This window comes from Saccopteryx leptura, chromosome 1 (assembly GCF_036850995.1).
Source record: "Saccopteryx leptura isolate mSacLep1 chromosome 1, mSacLep1_pri_phased_curated, whole genome shotgun sequence".
NCBI classification, from domain to species: domain Eukaryota; kingdom Metazoa; phylum Chordata; class Mammalia; order Chiroptera; family Emballonuridae; genus Saccopteryx; species Saccopteryx leptura.
In genome coordinates this window covers 9,972,468-9,992,102 of record NC_089503.1, presented here as the reverse complement: position 1 = coordinate 9,992,102, position 19,635 = coordinate 9,972,468, and the positions used below count along the sequence as shown (strand labels likewise).

Here is a 19,635-nt window from a genome sequence, read left to right as displayed (position 1 = left end):
TGGGTGGTGCCGGAAGGGGCGGGGTTTGGGCGGCAGCCCTTCCGGGGTGCGAGGGAACCATGCCGCTGTCCTGTCTGCAGCGGGCCGAGCTTACGCTCTTCTTCGCCGCCTTCCTGTGCGGGGTTTTGGCTACCGCGGCGCTGACCCGGACCCAGGTGTGGCTGCGGTGCGGGGGCCAGCAGTGGGGTCGGGACGGGTAGGCTGGGTGTGGGCTGATCCTAACGCGGAAACAGAACTCTGCGGTCGGGCCTGGCGCACTGCTCCACGAAGCCCTGGGGTTGGCGGCGCCCATCGCTGGCGGTGGATCCGCGCTAAACGCACTCTGCGACTCCGTCTGCCCAGGTCATACTTACGTCATACTGTGGCCAAATGAATAAGCCTTCAGGAGTGTCTGACAGCACCAGTCACGGCCCTGCCTGGTGGTTCTGCTGCATAACTTTACCCTGGTTCTGAAACAAGCTGGGCGACGCCCTGACTTCATCCTCAAGTCAGACACGATTGTGCTGACCTATGCCAAGAAGTAAAGCATAGGGTAGCAATGATCAAGTTACCACATAGTTGTAAACACAATGTGGTAAATGACAAGCGATGTAGAAAATGGTTACGCAGAAACAAGCCAGTGATTTACATTGAGTGTTTAACCCAGCCAAGAAATCTTGTTAGTGAACAGGTTCATTTAATCCCTATCAAGTAAGCACTAATTTCAGATCAGAAAACATAGGAGACACAAGTTCTGGTTTTATTTACCCTAGGATTTCTGCAGAGAGGAGACCAGAACCTGTGAGGCATCTCTGAAGTTCAATGTATTTCATAACCACCGCCTATTTCCTTAATCTTCTGGCCACTGCAGGTTTGATTTCCTCAGCAGGCCCTCTGCCTGCTCTGAACAGGAACTGACAGTGTGCAAGTAACTTGCTAGTGTGGCCCTGGCCTAGGTTATCCCTAATACCTGCCACGAGCCTGCATCCACAGTCACTAACCTGATATCTAGGACTGAGCAACTTCTCTCCACAGGCCTCCTTCAGTGGCAGCTGTCCCCTGTATGGTGTGGCCCACCTGAATCGTTCCTCCTTGGCCTTGTCCAGAGGTGCAGACCTCTCGCTCTGCTATTTTGTGGCTGGGGCCTCTGGTCTCCTGGCCCTCTACTGTCTTCTGCTTCTGCTCTTCTGGGTCTACAGCAGCTGCATCGAGGACTCCCAAAGGTGACTGCTCCACTCTGAGGTCCAGGGGCAGAGGTGGGAGGAGTCCCACTCCAACCACAGGCTTGTTCTTTCCCTCAGAGGCCCGATAGGGCTCCGCATTGCACTGGCCATCTCAGCTATAGCCATCTTCCTGGTCTTAGTGTCTGCCTGTGTCCTTCGATTTGGCACCAGTTCTCTCTGCAACTCCATCATCTCTCAGAACACTACAATTAGGTAATGGGAGAAGGGGGGAGCCTGGCCCTATATGGCTTATACCAGTGGTCCCTAGCCATTTTTGGGCCACAGACCGGTTTAATGTCAGAAAATATTTACACAGACCGGCCTTTAGGGTGGGACGGATAAACGCACAAAATAAAATTACGTGACTGGCGTAAAAACTGGTATTTTAAAATATAATTGTCAAACTTACAAGACAAGCATCAAGAGTGACTAGTCTTAGACAGATGTAACAGAGGGAATTTGGTCATTTTTTAAAAATAAAACATCGTCCAGACTTAAATATAAATAAAACAAATAATGTAAGTTATTTATTCTTTCTCTGCGGACCAGTACTGGTCCGCAGCTCAGGGGTTGGGGACCACTGGTTTATACTACCTTCCCTTTGCAGAGGGAATCCTACAACCGCATTTTTACCCCTATCAGTTGTTCTCATCTTAAAGGGCAATTGGGCACCAGAGTCTTTAGGATATACCCCCCCACACACACACACCCCTTTCTCACAACTGTCTTTTGACCCCACAGCTGCTCTGAAGCCCAGAAAAGTCCGTGGACACCCCCTGGAACCGCTCTGCATTTTTACTCCAACCTACACAACGCTGAAGTGAGGTCCTGGGATATGAAAGACTGGGTGGAGACCCAGGGATACACAGATTCATAGAAACGTCTGTAGATATAAGGATGGCCGCCACTAATGAGAAGCTGAGAGATGCTGAAGGGCTTACCAGCCTGACAGCAAACAGTAAAAGAGGGGGGTATGGGTAGAACTGGATTAAGATGACCTCACCCATCACACTCTTGTTCTTATTTCCCACAGAACTCTTCTTGGGTGAATCTGGTATTGTGGAGTGTGATCTTGGTGCTACAGGTCATACAGCTGAAGTCTGAAACCGCCTCATACCCGTCCCTGGAGAGAGGGGACCCTGAGTGGAGCTCTGAAACAGATGTTCTAGTTGGGTCACACCTTTCCCATTCCTGAAGAGTGATCAGAGTGCTTCCTGCAGTCAGTGACTCTGTGCCCAAGCGCCTGCCATCCTCTTGCCTGACTTGGCCCTGTTTATGCTGGGAGCTTCAGCCCTTTTCCCTCCAAGAGGGAAAGCCCCCCTCCATCTCTCACAGCTGTTTTTGTACCAAAATATTATATTACTTTTTTTCCTTCATCTTGGTACTGAGTTCTTAGTGTTAAAGCTCCGTAGGTAGGTAGATGGGAGGAAAGAGTCAAGGATCGACAGTTCAAAACTTAAGAGGTTTATTCAGGTACCTGCTCTTGGGATGCCTGCTTTAATTTGCTGTTCATGCATCTTGGGACCCTTGTTGTTTGTTATTCTGGTTGTCAACTCATCACTAAATTTCAGTTTTTATTCCCCAGTGGGAGGGGTGAGTGTCCCAAGGTGGTTTTTTCACAAACTACGGTAGGCACCCACAGTGTTGTCAAAGAGTTTTGTGTTGGGGAAATGTCCAGCTTTGTCCAAGAGGAAGTAGAAGCGTCGGCCTTTGACCTTTAGAGGCAACATGGCAGGGACTTCACCCCGGTGAGCCATGCAGGATACTTCGTTCAAGGGGACAGTGAAATGAGCACCCAAGCCAAAGGGGGCATGAGTGGTGAGGGTCACCTGTTTCCCTCCAGCCAGTAGCATCACTGAACGCACAGAGCGGAGGGAGAAGAGAAGACCAGCAGCAAGTACCAGGGTACCTGCAGGTAGAGCAGACTGGGGTCAGGGTTTTCACCAGAGAGCTGAGCAACAACCCCTCTGGTGTCCCCAGAATAAATGAAATGATTGTGATGATGGGAACATTCACTGAGCTCCTCTTATACCCCAGATCCTGTGTTAACTCATTCCTCCTAACAACTTGAGTAGATGTCCGACCCCATCTGAACTATGAGAAAACGGATCCAAGCTGAAGTAACTCGCTCAAGGGCGCAGAGAGAGGCTGACCTCAGCCTAGGCCTGTCTGAGGGATTCATGCTTGGGGACTTCCATCTCCAGTGTCCCTCACTCCCATGGGCAGTGGCCTGCCCATCCTTCCCGCTCATTCTGGAGGGTCGGGAGCGCCTTGCTCTCCTTGCCTAAGGGAGGGTCGTGCCCAGCCTCCACACCTCCCTGTGGTAAGAAGCCAGCCCATGCCTTACCGATGGCGCCGCAGCCCACGGCCAGGCCGTAGCGCCAAAGCGCAGAACGCACGTCGAAGCGGCCGCGCTCTGGGGCCTCCGCATCCGAAGGCCGCGCCGGCACGGGGGGATGGGCTAAGGCTGCCCCGGTGAGAGAGGCCCAGAAGACGCCTTGGGCGGCGCAGAACAGCCCAAGAACTGTGAAAAAGCTTCCCCGCTCGTGTTCAAAGAGCAGCACGTCCCGCGGTGGGGTCGCTCCGTGCAGGGTCCGGCGTGCAGCAAGGTCCCTCAGGGCGACAACCTGCACCAGCCACAGGCGCCCAGCTGCCGCCATGGCCGTGCAGCACCACCGCTCCTGGGGCGGGACTTCCTGCAGGCAGGCCCCGCCCCCCAAGCCTCTCCAATGGGTCTCAGAGGCGGGTAGCCCCCGCCCCGCTCCAACCCTAGAGAGGGGGCCAACTAATCCAGTGCATACACACAAAATACTGTATCACTCTTTATCTTAAAAAGTAAAGGTGGAATTCTGGGGTTAAGTACACAAAGCACCTCAGTCCTTCGGGTAGTTTAGTGTCAGTTCTACAAAGTAACCTTTGGCTTCCCGGCACTAGTGAGGCTCAATCTTCTGAAAGTCTTCCAGAGTCTTTCAGAAGGCAGGAGACAGAGGGACCCAGCTGCCCTCCCACCTCCATCACAGTCACAGGGTGGCCTCAGGCCAGGCCGGAGAGGAGAGGAGAGGACGAGACAACAACCAGACAGTATATCCAAGGACTATTTACACGGGGCGTCGTCAGGGGCATGGCCACGGCTCACTTCATGAACGCCACTTCTGGGATTTCACCCTTGGCCTGAGAAAAAGGAAAAGGGTAGTCAGGCGCCTGCTGCCAGCCTCCTCCTGCCCCCAACACTCCCGTTACTCGACCCTCTTGAAGGCCCACAGATCTGTTCGCCATTGTAGTCCCAAACTTTACCTTGAGATGAGTGAAGGCCTGGGCAGATCTGGTGTAGTCCCAGTTGTTGTCCTGAAGGCACCTGGAGTGGGGGAAGAAGGAGCAGCTCCATTGGAACCAAAATGCAGTCACCCTGATCACTAAATTGCCACTTCAAAATCCTTACACTGGCCCAAGTTTCCCAACTCATGAACATCCTTGCACAATATACATAAAAATCAAAATGTTCATCAATGATCTACTGAACACAAAGTAATATTGAACAGCTACCAAGAAGACTGAAAAAAAAAAAAAGACAAAGGTGACTTATTTATACTGATAGAGGAATGTGTTCATGGGATAAGTAAAGAAAGTGCAGAACAGTATATGTAAAGGGACTTCATTTTGGCTTTAAACTTTGTTATGCTAATTTATATATAGGAAAAATAATTTTATGGGCTTTTTTGACATTTTAATAAAGATTTTATTTTTTGATTTTAGAGGAAGGAGAGAAGGGAGGGAGGGGGAGAAGGAGGATGGAAGAAAGGGGGGGGACAGAGAGAGAGAGAGAGAAAGAGAAAGAGAAAGAGAAAGAGAAAGAGAAAGCAGTGGGAAGCACCTACTCATAGTAGTTGCTTCTCGTATGTGCCTTGACCAGGAAAGCCCAGAGTTTAGAGCCAGCGACCTCTGCATTCCAGGTTGACCTCTGCTTTATCCACTGTGCCATCACAGGTCAGGAGGACCATTTTTTTAAATCAATAAAAATGTTTTGGCTTTAAAATTTTCAGGAACACTCATCATTCACTACCAACTCTCCCTCGGTTTACCCCTATTCGTACACATGCCCAACACTCACTTCTGGGACCACTCGAGGTTCATGCCGGATTGCGTGGAGAATGCCTGGAGCATTTCCTGCTGCTCCGGGGAGAGGGTGGGTACCGGGCTGGAGGAGGGTGTGGGCGCGGGCATGGCGAAAGCTCTTTGGATCTCATCAGGGCTGGCATTCCTCACAAACAGCTCATCGTTTACGATGCACAGCCTTGGGGACAAAAAGCACCTTAAACAGTTGAATACAGCTAATCTGATCCTCCCAACATCATTCCTATTCTCACCGACATTTCGCACTCAGATTCTAAAATACCTGCAAGGTCCCTCTCCCACTCTTAGTTACTACCTTTTTTTTTTTTTTGTATTTTTCTGAAGCTGGAAACGGGGAGAGACAGTCAGACAGACTCCCGCATGCGCCTGACCGGGATCCACCCGGCACGCCCACCAGGGGGCGATGCTCTGCCCCTCCCGGGCATCGCCCTGCCGAGACTAGAGCCACTCTAGCGCCTGGGGCAGAGGCCAAGAAGCCATCCCCAGCTCCCGGGCCATCCCTGCTCCAATGGAGCCTCGCTGCGGGAGGGGAACAGAGAGACAGAGAGGAAGGAGAGGGGGAGGGGTAGAGAAGCAGATGGGCGCTTCTCCTGTGTGCCCTGGCTGGGAATCAAACCCGGGACTTCTGCACGCCAGGCCGACACTCTACCACTGAGCCAACTGGCCAGGGCCACTACTTTTAAAAAAAAAAAGCTATTCCTGTTATCATTTTATTGATATGGTCTTTCCCATGGACTCCACAGATGATGGAGTCATCTGCCTCAAACCATAGTTCCCCCCACCCCCGCAAGTTTTTACCTCCCATTATACTTTTGCAACAGATTCAGGAAGTGTATAGTTACACCAGTTTTCAGATGAGGAAACTGGCCTTTGGAAGTGGTAGAGCCAAGCTGAAAAACTCAGGCAGTTCAACTCCAGAGCCAAGCTCTTTACCACTTAGCCTCCTCCTGATTCCCCCTCAACTTCCTGAAATTTCAAAAAGAGCCTGAGGACTAACCCCACCCCCAACCCCTCCAACTCCCAGTGCTCTCCAGGGGCTGGGACTAGACACCTATGTGGTAAGCCAAACACTTACCCGGAATTGTTGGCTGGAACAGCCACGAATGTCCGTGTGAAGGCTCGCAAAGAATCCCGGGACTTTCCATCCACTGCAATGATAATGATGGCAATGATAAGGATGGCGATGATCCCAGAGTCCCTCACACTTTGTTTATAACCAGCTCTTAAAGCATGATCATACTTGATACAAAGAACCCTCAGTGGGCCAGACAGGGATGGCTATATGTGTGCAGGGGTACAGAGGTGGGGAGGAGTGTCAAGGTCAGAAGGGAAGTAATAACCACTATTATTCCTCTGACAGTCTCTAGGTGCCAAGCCACAGCACCAGTATGAAATGGCTATTCCTCACTCCATTTTATAAAAGAAGCTGAGACTCAAAAGTAATGGAAATTGCCCAGACACACAGGACCAAGGTTGGGATAGAAACGCAGACCTGCCTGACTCCAAAGATTGTATCCTCCTAACCCTCAGGCTTTTCCCACATCCCGACAGGAAAGCTACAGGAAAGCGAGGTAAAGAGGGTGGGCCAAATGATGACGGCTTGGGGGCAGAGCAGAGGCCAAGGAGAAGAGCAGGGAAAGCAGCCTGGAGGCTGCGAGCGCTGAGGAAGGGCTCTAACGGGGAGAGGACGGCTCTGAGAACAGGACTCCAAAGATGCTCACCTTCCTTGAAGACTCCATTGACAGAAAAACACAGCAGCCGGTCCTGAAAGAGAAGCAGCATGGTGACCACACAGGCTCCCAGCCACAACCTCGGGCCCTTTGCCTCTGAAGCAGCCCTTCCCGAGGCCAGGCTGCCAGGGCAGAAGGAAGCGCTTACTGTTTGGGCACTTATGTCTACCACGAAGGAATTGATGTCATGCTGAGTTTTGGGCAGCTCATTGAGGAAGGCCACCACGTTGAGCCGTGTGTGCTTCAGCAGCCGGAACCGCAGGGCTGTGGGCGGGGCAGAGGCCAAAGTCAGGAGCTGCCACGCACTCCGGAGCCCCACCCCCTTTCCCAGGCCTGCTTGCTCACATCCCACACTTACTCGGGTCTTTCAGTTTCTTCACATTCCTGCTGTCCTTGAAGTACTCGCCCAAGTTGCTTCTGGGAACAAGAGGGAAGGCAGTGGCAGTTAGAGCAGCTGGCCGCTAACAGGAGCAGGCCTGTCCTGGCCGAGAAGCGGGTCCTGGGCGGGTGTCGGGAGGTGGCACTCACCGGGCAGGGTTCTGGGGGATGAAGGGGATGCTCAGGGAGCAGCAGGCTCCATCATGGTAGGCATCCAGGAGCCGCTGCCGGTTCCCGGAGTCATAAATAGTATAGTACCTGGGGGGAGAACAGAGGAAAAGTCTGTGCTCCACGGTTTGGATCCACAAAAGGACCCAATAGCTCTCAAGAGTGAGTTGTGCTGGGACTAGCCCACCTCTCCCCTGCCTCAGGGGCCCAGGATACTTACTGTTGCAAGAAGTGCAGGACCAGATTCTTCAGGGCCTCTGTTCCAAAATAACTTCCCTGGAATCAAACAGATATTAGACCATGTAAGCAATACCTCCCCCCCAACACAAGTTCTAACTGTCCCCTTTCTCACCTTGCAGGGCGGTAACGTCGTGGGGGCTTCGACATCAAAGGCAATTGGCGGAGGTAACTCATGGCCGTCCTGCCAGAAATGAGGATGGGAGTGAAACCAGAGGAAAAAAGCTGGGTGAACAGAAAACAGAAAAACTAAGAGTAAGGAGTCAGACGGAAAGTGTAAAAGAGACATGGAATCCAGACAGATGCCATTTTGTCTACAGCAGCAGTTCTCAACCTGTGGGTCGCGACCCCGCTGGGGGTCGAAAGACCAAAACACAGGGGTTGCCTAAAGCCATCGGAAAATACATATTTATTATACTTTTTTTTTTTCTTTTCATTTTTCCGAAGCTGGAAATGGGGAGGCAGTCAGACAGACTCCCGCATGCATCTGACCGGGATCCACCTGGCATGCCCACCAGGGGGCGATGCTTTGCGCCTCTGGGGCGTTGCTCTGTTGCGTCCAGAGCCATTCTAGCGCGTGAGGCAGAGGCCACAGAGCCATCCCCAGCGCCCGGGCCATCTTTGCTCCAATGGAGCCTTGCTGCGGGAGGGGAAGAGAGAGACAGAGAGGAAGGAGAGGGGGAGGGGTGGAGAAGCAAATGAGCGCCTCTCCTGTGTGCCCTGGCCGGGAATCGAACCCGGGACTCCTGCATGCCAGGCCGACGCTCTACCGCTGAGCCAACCGGCCAGGGCCTACAATACATTTTTAAATAAAATACGTATTTCCGATGGCTTTAGGCGACCCCTGTGTTTTGGTCGTTTGACCCCCACCGGGGTCCTGACCCACAGGTTGAGAACCACTGGTCTACAGGCATTTTTCTGGGAAGGATTATAGCCTTTGTTGGATTTTCAAAGGGCTCCATGTCCTCAAGTTAATGGTCAGACAAACACATAGTAGGCAAGAACTAGTTGAGAGATGCTTGTTAGAAGAGCATTAAAAGAAGTCATGGACTTACCAGGCGTAGTAATTTGGGAAATCGTTCACGAATGGCGCTGTCAAGAACGGGACAGGAGTGAGTGACGCTTCAGAGCCACCGTGCCTCCTGGGCTGCTCTAGGAGCAAATACACCAACACCCGAGGGACAGCCCATCCTACGTCACTCATTCTCTCACTCCTCCCAGCCTCTGAGCTCCAAGAAAAATGGCCCCATGCCCCACCTCACCTGGGACACCCAGAAATGACTACCTTGAAGGCAGCCTCTTTTCCCGGCCTGACCCCAGTGCCACAGGAGCAGCACCCACTTGCAGCCCAGGCGTTAAGCCCAGGACCTCCTTTCCCTCCCCGCCGCCCCTTACCTTCTACCTACTCACCTGTGCAGCCCCGGGAGGAGGGAATGGGGTGGGAGCCCAGGGGCTCCGCGGCCTCAACAGGGATCCATCAGTTCTGCCAAGTCTGGCCGTGGCCAAGACCAGCACACACCACAGGGGGCACAGGGTGTGGGGCAGGGAGGTGAGCAAGGCGGGGGTCGGGAAGGGGGAAAGCCAAGGAAGAAGTGAGGGAAAGAAAAGGAGACGGAGAGAGAGGTAGGATAGGGCAGGAGCGAGGGAGAGATGGGAGGAGACATCGGGGGATAGAGAGAAAAAGGAAAGAGAAAGCAAAAACTACAAGGCAAGGGAGCATTAGAAAAAGAAGAGGGAGAACAGAGGGAAGGAGGCAGCACTGACACAGCCCTTTCCTTCGGCTGCCCTGTCCCTGTGGTCCAAGGCAGAAACGGGAAACAAGCCCTTGCAACAGCGGGAGGGCAGCTGTCATTGGCCGGGTGTCTGTCTGCTACCTGGGTCCCGATCTGAGCTGGGCGTGGGAAGCAGAGCAGCCATGGGGGCAGGAGACCGCCCTCAGAAGGGGTGAGGGTGCAGGCCCCTGCAATGTTGGGGGGGTGAGGGTCTGTGCCCCACCTCTGTTGGCCCCCAAATTCTCTCCTGATGGCCCCTCTGCGACTGTGCCTGTCTTAGGTTGTTCCTTCCCTGAGGAATCTTACCCGTCTCTGGCTAACCAGCCATCCTCCGGGGCCAAGCAGGGTGATGTGAGGTGTGCGAGTGAGGGAGGGGCAGTGCCCCCCCCAGATGTTCAGTTCTGTCTCCTTGGTAGCTTATGCCCCCATGGCCTCCACGCCCAGCACCTGCCTTGGGACTCCCTCGCCTACTGGCGGGGCCCCAGCTCTGGTCACATGTCTTGGGGAACCCAGGTTTCTTCTCCAGGGAGGGCCCAGCTCACACCACTGGGCGAGAGACAGATCCATGGCACCGGCCACCAGGAGGCCTCAGCCTTAGCATGAGCAGAAAGCCCAGCAACAGCTGTGGGCAAATGGATTGTGAGAAGAGGGTCCCTCTTGGCAAAAGGGCAAGAGGGGCCAGCAGAGGACAAAGGAAAATGGCCCATCAGCAGGCAGACCCAGGGGGAGGGCTTTCTCAGCCCAGCAATTATAGGCTCTTGGCATAAGACAACTCCACGTATGAGGCTCATATAAGACATCCCCAGTCATGCCAGCAAAGGGGAGATGCCCTTCCTGGAACATCAGGGTAGAGAGATTCTAGAAAAGGCTGTGTTCAGGAAGGAAGGAGAAAGGCCATAGAATCAGCAAACAGTATTCAGATGAAGGGGAAAAAAAGGGAAGGACACCTGGGGCCAGCTGGGATGTGGACAGACAAAAGGGAGGAGCATGTGATCCTCCCAAAGGCCAGGTGGTCCCAGCTCAGGGCTGCACATCTCCTGCAGATGGGCACTGGTCAGGGTGCATTAGCTCAGCCCCCCAGGGGGTGAAGGTCCCCAGGAGGGGAGACAAAAACCACAACTGACCTGATGTAGGTGGACTGGTCTCGGAAGGTGTCGCACAGGGGGTTGCCTTCGAGCCACAGCTCTTCCAGCTTCAGCCCTTTCACCTTGTCCAGTTCCCGCTCAGATTTCAGCTGCAAAGGATGGGGCAAAAGGCAGAAAGGACACCCTAAGTACACCCTAAGTAAAGAGAGCCAGCTCAGCGCCCACACTCCTAAACCCCACCCTCACCCGCTCAATGCCTTCCTTAGCCTCCTGCCACCACCAGGCACGTCCTCTTCCCTCTCCCCCCACCCCAATCAACACACAGCCTGCTCTCAAGTCTCACCTCATTTTCAGTGAGGTTTAGGATCTTCAGTTTGGGTGCTTTCTGCACAATGCTGGACATGTCATCCAGCTTATATAGCTTGTTATTGCTCAAGTTCAAGGACAATAGCTTTGGGGAGAAAAGTTTAGAAGAAGCATTACCAAGGAAGGGGACCAGAGACAAATCTGCCTCTTACCCCATCCTGTATGTCCCACCCTGCTTGCTTCCACCCAGTAATGGGGCAGAGGCCTCACCTCAGGGATGTTCTCCTCAATGATTCGCAGGGTCGCGGCCATACAGCTTCTGCGATTCAGGACAACGTCAATGTTCTGGGCGAGCAAATCTTCAGGAAGGAAAGGAAGTGTGAGAGGGTTTGCTTAGGCCAGCATTAGCACCCTACCATTCCCAAACGTTCCCTCCCTGGAAGATAGCCCTCTGTCTCCACCTAGCTGAGAGCTGCTGCCAACAATACCTGGGTCTAGACGGAGGCCCTTGAGGTCAAGCGCTTGTTGGGAGCCATCGTATCGTTTGCTCATGATCAGCTACAGAGAAGAAAAGGCTTCAGTGGTCACTGGGGTTGTGCATTTGCGGGGAGGAGTGCACAGTTGTAAGAACTGCTAGGACTGGGGTGGAAACACACTATACGAGCCTGCCTCACCTTTAGCTGCTCTATTTGCTCTGGCTTCAGTTCGTTCAGCACAGTAGGGGGTGGAGGAGAGGAGTTGATGATGACAGATATCTACAGGGAAGACACCAAGGGCAGGATGAATTCTAAGAAGCCTAAACCCCAGGACCAAGGCCCAGCCCTCTGGGCCCCAGTCCCCACTTCCAGTGAAGCCAGCCCCTTCATACACACCCTGCGGTTCTCCTGATCCAGGATCTTGTAGTTGACGCCCTTCAGAGCAGAAGCGGTGCTGGCGTCCTCAACAAAAAACTGGGCCCGGTTGTTTTCATAGTGAAACTGCAAGAGGAAACAGGAACAGGAGGCTTAGGGCCCAGAGCCCCTGGCCCACCCGACCCCCCCCCTTTCCTCAGCGCTTAGCCAGCCACTCAGGTCTCCTCTTACCTCAATGGGAGTGAAAGGGACACTGCATTTACTCTGAATCATATTCAGGAGCCATCCCTTATCATATTTCCTGCCGTAAGGAATCTGCATGAGAGAAAAAGAAGGGAACAATACGTAACTGAGGCTGAACAGCAGATCCGACCTAATGCTCCTTTACATAGTCTGCTGAGCTTTAAAAGACTTTCTAAAAATACCAGTTAAAAGTCTATTCAAGTCAGATAGGTTCCTTAACCTCCCTTCTGTTTATACTGGTTATTCATCAAGAATCAAACTGTTTGATGTTAAAATTGCCAAGATATTTATACCTTGCCTGCCGTTCAGAGGTCAGGGACTCCAACCCCTACAATTTGGCTGGAGCCAAATGGAAACATGCAGAGGCATTATTCCACTTCCCAACTAGAAGCCATGTTTCCCTTTAGACAGCTTCTCCTTGCCTCCAATCCTGCCTGTGCCTTCTCCTTTCCTGAACCTATCCTCGGCTGTTCTAAGATACTGATCTTTAGGAGAGAAGATGGATACTTGACTGTGGAGCAAACAATGGAGAAAACTGATCTTGCGGTTTCACTCTGAGCGCAGCCCCCAACTTCTCCTGCACTATCTACTTCCAAGATACTCACTGTAATCTTGAACCAGTTCTTCGAGGTCCCATCCTGGCTGGTGCCAGCCCCGGTTCTCGGTGGAGGAGCTCTGTCTCTCCGCACAGAAACATGAATGCGGTCTCGATCATGCCAGTTATCGGTCCGACGGTTGGGTCGAGACGCATAGGGGATGCTGTGGGAAAGCAGAGAATAACATGTCCATAATGCTAGGAATGTCTCCTTTAAGACTTTGCTGCACTGTTATCTGGGCGACACTAAGACTGTTCAACCATTAAGCTGGCCCTGGAACTTCTCACTCTGGTAGGTAGTAGGGGAAATGACACGGAGAGTAAGAGGGCTATATAAATGAATGAGTCACTGAATTTAAACCAGAACTGATTACTTACTATCGTATTCGGGGAAGGTCCTGGGCATCACTCATTGACACATCTCTGTCGTCTTCCTCAAGGCGGGAGGACCGAATGCTAGTACCTCCTCTTCCAGTCCTGCGGTTCCCCTCACCACACTTCCACCGAAAAGGGCCCCGGCCTTTCTTTCTTCTTTGAGGGAAATTAACACGATCATCGTGCTCTGGAGTTAGAACACAAATTGGAACATACAGGTCAGTGTGTCTGTGGCGTCTTGTGGGCTATCGGAGCTGGATGGCCCGTGATCACAGCAACCAAGGCTGTGTGCATGGTAAGGGCGACGACCCAGTGCAGGGCACCACCCACTTTGAGCAGAAGGGAAGTGGGCCAGTCACGGTCTCAGTCTCCATCTCAGGACTGACCAAAGGTGAGTATGAATTCCATGTGCATCAGTTTGGAGACAATACTCAAGGTTGTACCAGTGCAGGCCCTCACTTTAATCCTCCACACAAAATCCATGGTGGGCCTGACCTGTGGTGGCGCAGTGGATAAAGGGTCGACCTGGAAATGCTGAGGTTGCTGGTTCGAAACCCTGGGCTTGCCTGGTCAAGGCACATATGGGAGTTGATGCTTCCAGCTCCTCCCCCTTGTCTCTCTCTGTCTCCCTCTCTCTATCTCTCTGCCTCCCTCTCTCTCCTCTCTAAAATGAATAAATAATAAAACAAAACAAAACAAAACATGGTGGGCCACAGGATCAAGAGAGGCATGTTGGAGACCTGGGCAATGTGACTACGGGCGCAGATGTGTAGCTAAGGTGGCTATTAAGGAATCCGTGATCTCGTCCTCCGGAGACCATTCCATCATCGGGCGCACCACAGTGGTGTAGGAAACACCTTGCTAGTTGTAAGAATTTAACTTGGTAAACATTAAACACAGTAATCTTAAAAAAAAAAGAAAAAGAAAAAGAGCCTGACCAGGCGGTGGCGCAGTGGATAGAGCGTCGTACTGGGATGCGGAGGACCCAGGTTCAAGACCCTAAGGTCGCCAGCTTGAGCGCAGGCTCATCTGGTTTGAGCCAAGTTCACCAGCTTGGACCCAAGGTCGCTGGCTCGAGCAAGGGGTCACTCGGTCTGCTGTAGCCCCACGGTCAAGGCACACATGAGAAATCAATCAATGAACAACTAAGGTGTCGCAACAAAAAACTGATGATTGATGCTTCTCATCTCTCTCTGTTCCTGTCTGTCTGTCCCCATCTATCCCTCTCTCTCTGTCTCTATTAAAAAAAAAAAAAAAAGAAAAAGAAAAAGTGGATACATTAGCCTGGTGGCACAGTGGATAAAGCGTCGACCTGGAACACTAGAGTCGCTGGTTCAAAATCCCAGGCTTGCCTGGTCAAGGCACATATGGGAGTTGATGCTTCCTGCTCTTCCCCAACCCTTCCCTCTCTCTCTCTTCTGTCTACAATGAATAAAGTCTTAAAAAAAATTTTAAAAAAGAAGATCCATCACTGGTGTCCACCCGACACCCTGCTGGAAGAGATACACACTAACTGCAGCGCCACCCTCCATACAAACTCCTCTGCTCTGCCCCGGGAAAGAACCTTCTCTGTGGGACTGCAGCATCAGGCAAAAATCACTAGGAAACTGCACAGCTGTTGAAAAATGAAGCAGAAACTGGAACAACAGCGAGGAGAAACAGAATGTGGAAGTGTGAGTGACCCAAAAGTAGAACTGGACAAACTCAGACCCTGAGCCACCCGCTTCCACTCAGCCTCCCAAATCTATTTAACCCACTCAATATTCGGATGATGACCTATCTCCCACCCCCTTAAAATAATCCATCACAATAATTACAACAGCTTTCAGTAACAGTTCTTTTGCCTATCCAGTGGTCGGCAAACTGTGGCTCACGAGCCACATGTGGCTCTCAGATTGAGGACGTTTTTAGCAAAGGCCAGCTCAGGAGTATCCTAATTAAGTTAATAACAATGTACCTACCTATATAGCTTAAGTTTATTTTTTTTTATTTCTTTAAGATTTTATTTATTCATTTTAGAGAAGGGGGGAGAGAGGGAGGGGAGGAGCAGGAAGCATCAACTCCCTTATGTGCCTTGACTGGGCAAGCCCAGGGTTTTGAACCGGCGACCTCAGCATTCCAGGTTGACGCTTTATCCACTGCGCCACCACAGGTCAGGCATATATAGCTTAAGTTTAAAAAGTCGGGCTCTCAAAAGAAATTTCAAAAAAAAATAAAATAAAATAAAAAAAGAAATTTCAATCGCTGTACTGTTGATATTTGGCTCTGTTGACTAATGAGTTTGCAGACCACAGGTATACAGTACAAATGTTGGTTACAAATATTACTTTTAAGAACTTTTTATTTTCATTTCTTTCAAAGCCACTAATTTACTTTTATTGATTTTAGAGAAAAACAAAGGGAGAAGGGGGGCTGGGGAGAGAGGGAGAGAGAGAGAAACAGAGAGAGAGAGAGAGAGAGAAAAACAGAGAGGGGGGGGGACATCAACCTGTTGCCCTACCCATTCATGCACTCATTAGTTGATTCCTGCACGACCCCAACCAGGACTGAACATGCAATCTTGGTGCTTAAGGATGATGCTCTACAGTGTTTTTCAATGGCTGGTTCATGGACTGATGCTGGTCCCCAAGAATTAACCACCCTGATGTTGTATGAAGATTATAGACACAACAACTATAGACTCTAGAATCTTCATACAATACCAGGGTGGTTAATCTGCTCACGGTCCAGTGATTGAAAAACTCTGCTCTAGCCACCTGAGCTAACCAGCCAGGGCTTTAAGGAATTCTTTAAAAGTCCTGTTCTCAAACTGCCACTCTAAAGTTTTGGGAACGAGCTCTTCATTTCCTTGGCCAGAAATGTCTTTTAATTCAGAAGACAAATCCTAGATGCAGGTCATAGTGACAGCTAGGGTGTTTAACCAAGGGCCCTCAAATATTCTCCAGAAATATAACCCTCTGAATCTTGGTATTTGGGAACGGCTTCTTAAAAAAACACCCTGCCTGGCCTGTGGTGGCACAGTGGATAAAGTGTCGACCTAGAATGCTAAGGTCGCCTGTTCGAAACCCTGAGCTTGCTGGGTCAAGGCACATGGGAGAAACAACTGCATGTTGATGCTTCCTGCTCCCTGTGTCATTTTTCTCTCTCTTCTCTCTCTAAAATTCAGTAAGTAAAATCTTTTAAAAAAACAATTTCAAGCTGCCCTAGTTGGGTAGCCAAGTTAGTTGGAGTGCTGTCCTAATAGGCCAAGGTTGAGGGTTTTATCTCTGGTCAGAGCACATACAAAAATCAACCAATGATCCTGATCAGGCAGTGGCACAGTGGATAAAGCATCGAACTGGGAAGCCGAGGACCCAGGTTTGAGACCCCGAGGTCGCCAGCTTGAGCAAAAAAAAGAATCAACCAGGCCCTGGCCAGTTGGCTCAGCGGTAGAGCGTCGGCCTGGCGTGCAGGAGTCCTGGCTTCGATTCCCGGCCAGGGCACACAGGAGGGGCGCCCATCTGCTTCTCCACCCCTCCCCCTCTCCTTCCTCTCTGTCTCTCTCTTCCCCTCCCACAGCCGAGGCTCCGTTGGAGCAAAGATGGCCCGGGCGCTGGGGATGGCTCTGTGGCCTCTGCCTCAGGCGCTAGAATGGCTCTGGATGCAACGGAGAGACGCCCCAAGATGGGCAGAGCATCGCCCCCTGGTGGACATGCCAGGTGGATCCCGGTCGGGCGCATGCGGGAGTCTGACTGCCTCCCCATTTCCAGCTTCGGAAAAATACAAAAAAAAAAAAGTCAATAATTTTTAAAATTATATATATAAAGTCCATGCCCTGGCTGGGTAGCTCAGTTGGTTATAGAGCTCTGTCCAGATAGATACACCACGGTTGTGGTTTTATCCACAGTCAAGGCACATACAAGAATCAACATTAATAAGTAGAACAGCAAAATCAATGTTTTTTCCCACTCTCTCCCTCTCCCTTCCTCTCTCTTCAGTAAATAAATAAAACTTAAATCCACCACACAAAACAAGTTCTGTCTAATGCAATGTTCTGCAAACAATGAACTTCAAGAAATGATCCTAGGAAAAAAAAGAATAAATGAATAGAGGGCACAGCTAACATTCACTGAGAACTTTCTCCAGTGCCAGGCACTATAATACTCCAGGCACTTGATATGAATGATCTCATTTTAACACATACCCACATCACATAAAAGGACACAAACTTAGGAAGTATTATAGATACTGTTCCTACCTGCATTACAGGTATGGAAATTGAGGCCTGAGAGTTTTACTCACTCAGACTTGGTGTAGCTAATATAGGATTGAAAACTTGGCTGTTACGTGCTCCAAACTACTACCCTGGACCCAGTATAGTGTTTGGGCTAGCATGGAGTCGGTGTGTAGGTCTAAAACATTAAGCCAAAGTCAAAGCCACAGAAAGTGGGGCAAAACCGACTGGACGCGATAGATAATAGGGTGCAGGTAACCCATGAGCAAGGCACTGACTCACATTAAAAAGAGTCTGGCCGCCAAACTGAAATGACAGGGACACACCACCCACCAAGTTCAAAGGAATCTCGTCACCCCACGGCCGAGACACCAGGTCCGAGCCGCAGCTCTTCACAACGCCAGAATTCCGTAGCCAACACCTCTGACACCCACCCTCGAGTCCAGCCAGGCCCCCAGAGCTCCCTAGCCCCGGGCCCGCGCCTCCACCGTTCCCCGTGGACGAGGGCCCCTCGCGGCCTCCCGCCTCCGGGCTGCGGCCTAGGCCGGCGCCGCCCACTCGGGCCCCAGATCGCTCGGCTCCCCGATCCGGGACCACCGTTTACCGTTGTATGACTTCCCCTCGTCCGCCATGGCACAGCGAGATGCAGGACGAGCTCAGGCGCGGGCCGCAAAGCCACCAAACGTCCGAACCCGCAGCTGCTCCGGGTCGAAGTGCCCCAGAGACCGGCGCCACTGCATTTATGCGTCCAGGCGTGCGGTGCGCCGTCGACGTCCTTAGGTGGTGGGTGGGGCCGCAGGCGTGCCCTACCCACTGCGCGTGCGCACTACGCAAACAACCGCGCTGGGGGCGGGGCCCTACTGCTGCACGCCCCGCCCAAGGCACAAAGTTGGCAAGCGGAGGTTTGGGGCTGGTTTGCTGCGCGCCCTTTTCACCCATCTGCTGGTACGCTAGCACCTGCAGGGTTCTCCCTGGAGCACAGGGCAAGCTACTGAAACCCAGGACTCGGGAAGGAAACGGCTAACAGGGGCCACACGCAGGGCTCCCGAGGATTAGGAGACCTGAGGTTCAAGGCGGCAGTGACCGCTCACAGACCCCTACAAGGGATCCAGCCAGTGTTTGTCTCAGCTCAGCCCTCTACCAGTTGTGGATCTGTTCTTCTCTTTTCTTACCTATAAAGTGGATTGTCAAGAAATATAAAACTAGCCTGCCCTGTGGTGGCTCAGTGGATAGAGTGTGGACCTGTAATGCTGAAGTCTCCAGTTCAAAGCCCTGGGCTTGCAGGGTCAAGGAACATATGACAAGCAATCAATGAATAACTAAAGTGAAGCAACTATGAGTTGATACTTCTTGTTCACTCCCCTTTGTAAAATCAATAAAATCTTTAATAAAAAAAATATAGAGGCCCTGGCCGGTTGGCTCAGTGGTAGAGCGTCGGCCTGGCATGCAGGAGTCCCGGGTTCGATTCCCAGCCAGAGTACACAGGAGAAGCGCCCATCTGCTTCTCCACCCCTCCCCCTCTCCTTCCTCTCTGTCTCTCTCTTCCCCTCCCGCAGCCAAGACTCCACTGGAGCAGCATTTGCCCGGGCACTGAGGATGGCTCTGTGGCCTCTGCCTCAGGCGCTAGAATTGCTCTGATTGTGGCAGAGCGACGCCCCAAGATGGGCAGAGCATCACCCCCTGGTGGGCGTGCCGGGTGGATCCTGGTCTGGCACATGCGGGAGTCTGACTGCCTCCCCGTTTCCAACTTCAGAGAAATAAAAAAAGCAAAAAAAACCCCCCAAAACAAAGACTGCCTGACCAAGTGGTGGCACAGTGGATAGAGCGTCGGACTGGGATGCCCAAGACCCAGGTTCAAGACCCCGAGATCGCCAGCTTCAGCACTGGCTCATCTATCTGGCTTGAGCAAAAAGCTCACCAGCTTAGACCCAAGGTCGCTGGCTCCAGCAAGGGGTTACTCGGTCTGCTGAAGGCCCACGGTCAAGGCACATATGAGAAAGCAATCAATGAACAACTATAAGGTGTCACAACAAAGAACTGATAATTGGTGCTTCTCATTCATCTCTCTCCGTTCCTGTCTGTCCCTATCTATCCCTCTCTCTCTCTCTGTTCCTGTAAAAAAAAAAAAAGAAAAAAGAAAACTAGCTTTGGCTGGATACTTGGTTGGTTAGAGTATCATCCCACTATGCCAAGGTTACGGGTTCAATCCCCAGTCAGTTAGGTTTGGGTTCAGGGCTCCTTTAAATCCAGTGCCCAGTCCTGGCCGGTTGGCTCAGTGGTACAGCATCGGCCTGGTGTGCAGGAGTCCCGGGTTCGATTCCCGGCCAGGGCACACAGAAGCACCCATCT

General features: G+C 51.8%; 3 protein-coding genes across 3 annotated transcripts; 1 reads left to right on the top strand and 2 right to left on the bottom strand.

The window, feature by feature from the left end:
- The first annotated feature begins 8 nt into the window (after positions 1-8).
- On the top strand, positions 9-2,578 carry TMEM179B (transmembrane protein 179B). Its single transcript, XM_066360268.1, has 5 exons — positions 9-155; positions 1,015-1,202; positions 1,281-1,415; positions 1,944-2,022; positions 2,236-2,578. The coding sequence occupies exons 1-5, from the start codon at positions 60-62 to the stop codon at positions 2,395-2,397; spliced, it is 660 nt and encodes a 219-aa protein (XP_066216365.1). The 5' UTR covers positions 9-59; the 3' UTR covers positions 2,398-2,578.
- Positions 2,579-2,645: 67 nt separating this feature from the next.
- TMEM223 (transmembrane protein 223) lies at positions 2,646-3,992 on the bottom strand. The gene is made up of 2 exons (XM_066360263.1): positions 3,550-3,992; positions 2,646-3,111 (listed from the first exon to the last, which is right to left on the bottom strand). The coding sequence occupies exons 1-2, from the start codon at positions 3,860-3,862 to the stop codon at positions 2,819-2,821; spliced, it is 606 nt and encodes a 201-aa protein (XP_066216360.1). The 5' UTR covers positions 3,863-3,992; the 3' UTR covers positions 2,646-2,818.
- Positions 3,993-4,011: 19 nt separating this feature from the next.
- Positions 4,012-18,050, bottom strand: NXF1 (nuclear RNA export factor 1). The gene is made up of 21 exons (XM_066360257.1): positions 17,891-18,050; positions 13,077-13,260; positions 12,709-12,862; positions 12,092-12,175; positions 11,882-11,986; positions 11,684-11,764; positions 11,498-11,567; positions 11,280-11,368; positions 11,047-11,154; positions 10,743-10,852; positions 8,902-8,938; positions 7,962-8,030; positions 7,830-7,885; positions 7,592-7,699; positions 7,422-7,480; positions 7,212-7,327; positions 7,055-7,097; positions 6,409-6,481; positions 5,311-5,493; positions 4,497-4,557; positions 4,012-4,373 (listed from the first exon to the last, which is right to left on the bottom strand). The coding sequence occupies exons 1-21, from the start codon at positions 17,916-17,918 to the stop codon at positions 4,335-4,337; spliced, it is 1,857 nt and encodes a 618-aa protein (XP_066216354.1). The 5' UTR covers positions 17,919-18,050; the 3' UTR covers positions 4,012-4,334.
- Between the last annotated feature and the right edge of the window lie 1,585 nt (positions 18,051-19,635).